Below are 8,065 nucleotides of genomic sequence, written 5' to 3' on the forward strand. Positions count from 1 at the left end.
GGGGCCTCTGCTAAGGGCCCAGAGCCTGGCCCACCCCCCACCTGTGAACCCCAGGGACAGACAGGTGGGGCAGGGTGCTCCAAGGGGGGTCTCTCCTGTGCCCCGTGTCCACCCAAAGTGGCCTCCACCCCAGCTCTTCCCACCACGTCCCTTCCTTGGGAAACAAGATGCGCTGGGTGTCCCATGAAGCCCCAGGGGCTGCAAACTGCCATTTTTGTTAGATCTTTCCAGAGGGACAGCATGATCCCCTCTGCCTTCCCACCAGGACTCCTGTCACGGGGAGGGGCAGGTGTGGGCTGGCCACCACCTGCAGGTGCCTGCCTGAGGCCACAGGGGGGCAGTGGCTCTCAAATGTCAGCCTGAACAGTAAATGCATCCCACTGCACCCTGATCCCCACGAGGAGGGAGACAGGAGCCTGCGTGGCCCAGCCCCAGCTTGGCGCCCACGACACGCTCAGACCGGCCCTGGGTCCTGGCCGTGTCGGAGCGTGAAATGCTTCAGCCACCACAAGCACCCCAGCGATACCCAGGAGGACAAGACCCAGGCGTGGGGGCAGGAGAGCCGCCCGCCTCGGCCAAGGGCTGCTCCGGGCCGGGTGGGCTGGGCTCACAGAGTCCGAGAGGACCCACTGAGCCAAGCACGTTCCAGGAGGCAGGCTGGGGAGGTGTTTCCAGGCACCCACCACATCCATGCAGCACTTACACACCCCGGAAAAGAAGGCCCAGGGGCCTGGTGTGAGCCAGGGGGCCTGCGGGCGGGAGGGGCAGGAGCCAGCAAGACAGGAATGAGCTCACACGTGGGCCTGGCACCAGCACACCCTTTAATTGATCCTCGTTTCCATTGTCCGAAGGCCCGCCTGGCACACGCCGCCCGGGCTCTCCTGCTCACCTTGATTGGAACGCAGGGCACAGGCCGCGCGAGAGTCTGCTGAGGTTCCTCTGCACGTGAGGCCTGGAGACCCCTACTCTGGACCTGAGAGCAGCCTCCCCCACTGAGCCCGGAAGGCCCTAGCCCTCAGCACTCAGGGGACCTCACCCCTGCCTACATCCTGCCCCACCCTGGCCTTGTCCCCAAGGCTGCTCGAGCGTTCTCTGTGCCCTACCTCCCTACACCTGGCATTGACTCGCTCAATTAAAGACCCAGCCCCAGCCCCGGTGATTTCTGCCTTGTGGGAGGGGGCCCTCCGGTGGGGTTCTGGCTGCATCCACACCTCCCGGGCCACGTCAGGGGGCGGTGGTCTCGGTCCAGTCACCGGCCCGGACGGCCTGGTACACACTGAGGAGGGAGGAGACGGTGCCCAGGAGGCCCACCAGCCACAGGGGGAAGCGGCCGGCCCACAGGACGCCCGGAGGCAGCCAGTGCACGGCGTTGGCCAGATCGGCCAGGTTGCTCAGGAGAGTCAGCACCTCCGACTGAACCTGGGCCTCCAAGGCCCTCCTCTTGCTCTGCGGCAGCCGGCTGTAGGAGCAGAGAGAAGGTGCTGGGGACGACCCACGAGTGCCTTCACTCCCCCAAACAGGCCGGAAGAGGTGACAACACAGGGAGGGAAATGTGGGACTGGGTCCCTGTCACACCCCCCGACAGGGAGCTCATGGCACGAAAAGGGCACAGACTGGCAGGAAAAGTCTCAACTCCACACCTCGGTCGTCTGGCCACTGGAGACGGGTGGGGGGACTGGTGGGGGCCCAGCTTCTGGGCCTGCCGGGGTGCGGCTTTGCCCCACATTCCCTCCCAGCCCGGATGAAACATGGACGGTGAGCACAGTCCTCAAGAAACGACTGTCCCAGATCAGTCTCCCTGCTGGGGGCGCCGCCATGAAGGCTCAGCCACTTCCCGTCTACAGGGCCTCAAGCAGGCCTCAGTTTCCCCACCTGTGCCAGTCCCTGGAGCTGCCGTAGGCCCCATGATCTAGCACACGCGGCCGCCCCAGCCCAGGCCTGCAGAGGACGAGGCTCATAACTGGTGGCAACTGGAAGCAGCTTCCTGGCTCCCACCCGGGTCCCCAGCCTTCTCCCAACCAAACCCCGGAAGTCCCTGGATGTCATACCTGGTAAAGGCCATCGTGGGGTCCCTCAGCCTCTGTCTCAGTTTCAGGACCATCCACAATGACCTGCACCAACAGAGGGGGGGATGTGCCACCAGAGGGGCATTCCCATCTGCCAGGAAACGCCAGTACGGGGCGGGGGGGCGGGGACTCTGAACAAACCCACTCAGCAAACTCTCTGTAGAGAGGAAAATGTTTGGGAGGAAACCATTCTTTCACAGTTCTAGAAACGATACGGGTTTCAGAAGCACACAGCCAGACAGGAAACCCCTGGCTGTTTTGTCCGGGGATGTGCGCTGATGACCACGCACACGGAGAGACCGGGTCCAGGCCTGGACTTATTCTTCCTGGCTCCGGCGGGAACAATCACACACGTGCCAAAGATGTCCACATCCTAGTCCCTAGGACCTGTGAGTGTGCTCCCTTACATGCTCAAAAACTCTGCAGATGTGACCGAGTTAAGGTCTTGAAATGGGAGGTGACCGAGGTGGCCCTGGGATGACACCCAGAAGAAGGACGCACGGGGTTGGAGTCAGAGAAGATGTGACAAGGGACACAGGCTGGAGGGACAGGCTCTGAGATGGAAGGAGGGGCCCCGAGCCGAGCAGGGCAGTGGCCTCTAGAAGCCGGAAAAGGCAGGAACAAATTGTCCCCTGCAGCCTCCCGATTTCTAGCCCGGATTTCTAGCCCGGGGAGTCCCTACTGGACGTCCGCCCTCCAGCACGGCGAGACGGTCAGCGTGTGATGTTTGAAGCCACCGGCTTTGTGGGCATCTGTTAGGGCGGCCGTTGGATGGATCCAGGGAGGGGGCAACAAGAGGAGGACTGTGGCAAGAGGCCAAGACGCTCGCACCTCCAGCCTGTCTGCCCGTCGGCCCAGGTCTCGGGGCACCCATACAGCCTGCCGGCGCGTGCTAACACCACTTACCTGGCGATGCCCAGCAGCAGGGAGAGGCCCCAGAAGGCCGTGCTCAGTGTCCACCACCGGGCAGAGTCCACACGGAGGATCTTGGCATCGGCAGCCCAGGCGATGTGCTCACAGGGGTAGTAGAGCTGATCTGCCAGGTTGCCCAGGATGGATACGCAGCGGACAAAGAGGTCTTCCTCCTGCAGGACCAGGAGAGAGCGGGGGATGGGCCTGGAGTCAGACCTACCCAGGTCCACTTTAGGGACCCAGACCAGGCCAGGTGGCAGTCACAGGGCAATGTCCAGGCCCAGCAGGCTGGCCCATGGCTGGGCCACTGCAGGAGAAAGGCCTGATTTCTGCTTCCCAACAGTGTGGTCATCGCCCAGTGGAACAGAAGGTGTCGGGAGTCCCCGGGGAGCTTCAAAACCCCCACCTCTAGGGGTGCCTGCGTGGCTCGGTCAGTTAAGCTTCTGACTTCAGCTCAGGTCATGATCTCACGGTTCGTGAGTTTGAGCCCCACACTGGGCTCTGAGCTGTCAGCACAGCCTGCTTCGGATTCTGTGTCTCCCTGTCTCTCTGGCCCTCCCCTGCTCATGCTTGGTCTCTGTCTCTCAAAAATAAGTAAAACATTAAACAATAAATAAAACAATAATAAATAAACAATAAATTAAAAAAAAAAAAAACCCTATCCCCAGGGTTTCTGCCTCACTAGGTCTGGGGTGGGCACTGGCACCAGGAATGTTTTTTATATACATATATATTTATTTTTGAGAGAGAATGTGAGCCAGGGAGGGACACAGAGAGAGCGACAGGGGATCCGAAGCGGGCTCCGAGCTGGCAGCAGAAAGCCCTACTCGGGGCTCAAATCCAGCGGGATCATGGCCTGAGCCAAAGTCGGACGATCAACAGCCTCACCCACACAGGCGCCCCCAGAAATGTCTTTCAAGTTCGCAGATGACTCCCATGAGGGAACCGTGACCCCACAGGCAGGGTGCTATGGTACCACCAGGCTTCCGCACTCAGTGCTGACAGTAAGTGGGCACGAGGCTGCAAGGCTCGGGTCGCCTCCCCAGACCAGAGAGGGGGCACATCCCCACAAACAGGCAAACTGGGGGTGCCTGGGGTGAGCTGCCGTGTGCCCCTTCTCATACAAGGACAGGCCTCAGGCCTTCAAATAGCAGAACCCACGCCCTTCAAGCCTGAGTTCTGAGCCACCGCCTGTATCCAGTTGAGGCTGCAGGAGCCTGGGCCCCACCCCCCAGGATCCGGGCCCCTGGGGGCCTCCAAGCTGCCCGCCATACCCCCTCCCTCCTCTCCATCTTCCCAGGATCCCCCTCATGAGCCCCACCAATGCCCCCTTCCTTCCCACTAGCCAGCTGTGACCCTGCCTCCCTCTGGGTTTGAACCCCACTCCAGCTCTCCTATCCTGCCTGGGACCTTCTGGTGTGCTGGCACATTCCACTCCTCCATGAGAACAGAGCCCTCCCCGCCCCTCCTCGCCCCTCCCCAGTGTGCTCATTCCACAGTGTCTCCAGAGAAGCAGCAAGGTCAAGGCCCTACCCCGGGGAGGAGATGCTCACTGGGCAGGGGGCACAGAAACACTGGACCCAACAAAGGAGTTCCTGTTCTGGCCAAGGGAGAGACAAGGTGCACAGGGCCCCTGGTCTAGGGATGCAGAGATGTGGGGAGAGGGGTCCTCAGGGGGCACATGGGAAGCATGCCCTAATCAAAGAAGAAGATAGGAGATGGGCGTCAAAACAGGGGGACGGTCCAGGAAAGCACCTGAAGTTGGGGTGACTGGGCCATGGGGCACTGGGGTGGAGCGAGGATGGGAGCGAACATGGAGTGGCTCAGAGAGGGGACAGGAGAGGGGTTGGGCAGGACACCCAGGGAGGGGCATGACTTGGCCAGGCTGGCCCCAGGCAGCTTCTGAGCCCATCCCCTGGGGAAATGTCCCCTGGGGGGACAAGATGGCCCCAGGCAAGGGAACACTGCTCTAGATGACGCGCCTTCCTGCAGAACGCTGCAGTCCCCTTATAACAGCCAAACCTCCATGTCCCTCAACAGGGGACCAGCCAGCTGCATAGCAAGTGCTAGGTGGCCACAACAAAGGAAGGAGCTCTGTTTGGACCTATGTGGAGTGCCCTCCAAGTTGTGCTGTTTAAGCGAAAAAAGCAAGTGGCGGGACGGTGAAAATGGCACACAGCTCATTATATAAACAATGCGTATTTGCCTGTGCGTGTACAGATCTCATGAAGCAATCACAGCCGACAACAGCTGCCTCTGAGGAGGAAAACTGGGGAAGGGGGATCAGGAAGGAGGGAGACTTTTTAGTCTACATACAACCTATATAGCCTTTTGGAATGTATGAATGTAGAAGCTGTTTTTTTAGATTTATTTATTTATTTTGAGAGAGAGCACAGAGCCCGATGCAGGGCTCGATCCCACGAACCATGAGCTCATGACCTGAGCCAAAATCAAGAGTCGGACGCTTAACCAACTGAGCCACCCAGGCGCCCCACTTATTTTTTAATTTAAATTAAAACGAGAACATATGATTATCTCAAAAAAGAAAGCAAAAGTTTTTTTTAAAAAAACATTAAACTGCCGGGGCTCCTGGGTGGCTCAGTCGGTTAAGCATCTGATCCTTGGTTTCAGCTCAGGTCATGATCTCGAGGTTCATGAGTTCAAGTCCACCATCGGGCTCTGTGCTGACAGTGTGGAGCCTGCTTGGGGTTCTCTCTCTCCCTCTCTCTCTGCCCCTCCCCTGCCCACTCTCCCTGTCTCTCTCAAAATAAATAAACTTTAAAAAACAAAACAAAACAATAAACTTCCCACACAACAGCCTTCAGACAAGTCCAGAAAACACCAGTTTTTGCCCAGAGTCTGTGCCTCCCTCTCTGCGGCCCCTTTACCTCTGCCCCCAGGCCGTACTGCTTCGTGTAGATAAACATGGCCATGTCGTCAAAGAGTCGCAGGACAGTCCTACAGTGGCTGAGTTGGGAGGACAGTGTCAGCAGGCGCGTCCCCACTTCTGACCTGGCTGGACACTGCTCCACCAGGACCCCACCAACCAGTTGGCAACAGTACCCCAGCGTTCGGATCTGCAGGACACCAGAAGCAGTCAGCACGGCCGCGTTCCCGGACTAGGCTGGATCAGCCCCCGTGGCCGTGGATCCCACGGGACCAAGTTGGGTGGGGAGGGTCGGTAGACTAGATCAACACACTTCCAATAAGAGCTGAACATGTGCTGGCCCATCTTGCACGTGGGTCAAATGGAGAAACATGGCATCCTTGTCCAAAAGTCACTGTGGACACTCAGAATGCTGGCTCGTGTCACCCTCCCTTTGGAGACAGATGTGATGGGAACAAGAAAATGAAACCATTTCCCAGCAAGCTGGAGGACAAGGCGGATGTGTATATCTGCATCTACCCAGCTGGACCAAAGTCTGTAGCCGGGCTGGGGAGGGGAGAAGTGGGGAGGGGAGAAGTGATCCGGCCTCAGCCCAGTGAGCAAAAGGGTCATATGCTTGAATTACTTCAGTGATCAAAGGAACTCAGTGGCTGACTGGGGCCATTGAGAACTGGGTTGGCTTTATACCTTCTACCTGTGTTTCATCTGGTTTTCAGAAATTGCTTTTCCTGTTTTATATATTATTGTTACTGATTTCTTTTCAGTCCCTTTTAACAGCAAAACTCTGCAGTGTAAAATGTCCAGCTTGGGAATTGATTAAAACCTGAATGCCCGATCATAAGGGATTTGGTTGGAACCCAACTGCCCAACCACTGGTACATTTCCTGGTACAACCTAAATTCCTACCTATAAAAGAAGGAAGCTTCTATAGGAACACGCAGAGACTCTGCCCTCAAGGGCCTGGATGGACCCTAAATGCCCAACCAGAGGGTATGTGGTAGGAACCTAAACATCCAAACACAGGGAAAGCCCTACAAAAATCCTAAATCCCCGTAGAAGATTGTTAGGGACAACCCAGGGACCAACTGCAGCGGCCTAGTCAGACCCTAAATGTTCAAACGTGGACTTGGTTGCCTTGTAAATGTCCAGCCAGGTTGAAATGGCTGGAACAACCTCAATGCCCAGTTATAGGGGATCTGGTCCTAAATCCTAAGTCCTACGACTGGGACAACCCAGTGACCATCTTCAGTGGTCTGGTCGGACCCCAAACGTCCAAACGTGCGGATTTGGTTGGTACTGAAAATAATCCAGCCATGACGGGTTAGCAGGAACAACCTAACGATCGCCGCTAGGGGACAGGGTCGTAGCCCAGCCCGGGGAGGGCCTCTGCGACGGAGGATCCTGAGCGACCCCGCCCCTCTCCGGCCTCAGTTTCCCGTCTCTGAGCCCTGGCCCTGGCCCGAGACATCCGAGCGCGCTCCGCCCCAGCCTCACCAGGCGGTCGCGGCCCCTGTAAGACTCCAGCGCCGACGCCAGGCCGCTCAGCGCCGCCATGGCAACTCCGCCGTGACGCCACCGTGACGTGAGCGCGCAGCGCCAGGGGGCGGGGGCGAGGCGCGAGGCCACGCCCCCGGGGGGACGCTGTGCGCAGGCGCGGCCGCGACCCTTTGTCCCCGGTCCGGCCCTTTGTCTGCATCAGGGAGCGTCGGAGTTGGCAGCTGAGTGACGGCCGCGTGTGTCCCCGGATGGCTCGGAACCCGCTGCCTTCTGCCCCGCGACGGCTGGTCTTTTCCGAACTAACCAGCTGCCCACAAAAATAATGTCCAAGTTGCCCTGGTTCAAGAAGGGGTTTTTCTTTATAATTTCTGTGCTTCACCCTTTCGCCTGTTGTCTGCTGGTCAATAGCGACCGTGTGCAGCTGGTGTAATATCAGAGAAGGCATTGCTAGAAAGTCGAGACTGCAACCGTTCTAGACAAGGCGATAGTCTGGTGACTGGAGTTGCTCCAAGGGGCGTAATTAACTGCGTGACCGGGAAGAAGGTATTAAATTATTCACATTGTACCAGTTTGTAGCTTTCCTTCCGCCCCCCAGTTTGGTCGACGGCACTGTAGGAGTTTCAGGTGTAGGGCCTAAAGGCCTGAGCCACGGATACAGTGAAATGATTACAGTGAGTTTAGTTAACAGTCATCTGTAATTGTG

At 58.2% G+C, this 8,065-nt stretch overlaps 1 protein-coding gene across 1 annotated transcript; it reads right to left on the reverse strand.

Annotated features, from left to right (window-relative positions):
- Positions 1 to 802: 802 nt before the first annotated feature.
- PEX11G (peroxisomal biogenesis factor 11 gamma) lies at positions 803 to 7,492 on the reverse strand. The gene is made up of 5 exons (XM_058728902.1): positions 7,360 to 7,492; positions 5,867 to 6,055; positions 2,973 to 3,151; positions 2,049 to 2,111; positions 803 to 1,459 (listed from the first exon to the last, which is right to left on the reverse strand). The coding sequence occupies exons 1-5, from the start codon at positions 7,417 to 7,419 to the stop codon at positions 1,225 to 1,227; spliced, it is 726 nt and encodes a 241-aa protein (XP_058584885.1). The 5' UTR covers positions 7,420 to 7,492; the 3' UTR covers positions 803 to 1,224.
- Positions 7,493 to 8,065: the final 573 nt, after the last annotated feature.

This window comes from Neofelis nebulosa, chromosome 4 (assembly GCF_028018385.1).
Source record: "Neofelis nebulosa isolate mNeoNeb1 chromosome 4, mNeoNeb1.pri, whole genome shotgun sequence".
In the NCBI taxonomy this organism is placed as follows: domain Eukaryota; kingdom Metazoa; phylum Chordata; class Mammalia; order Carnivora; family Felidae; genus Neofelis; species Neofelis nebulosa.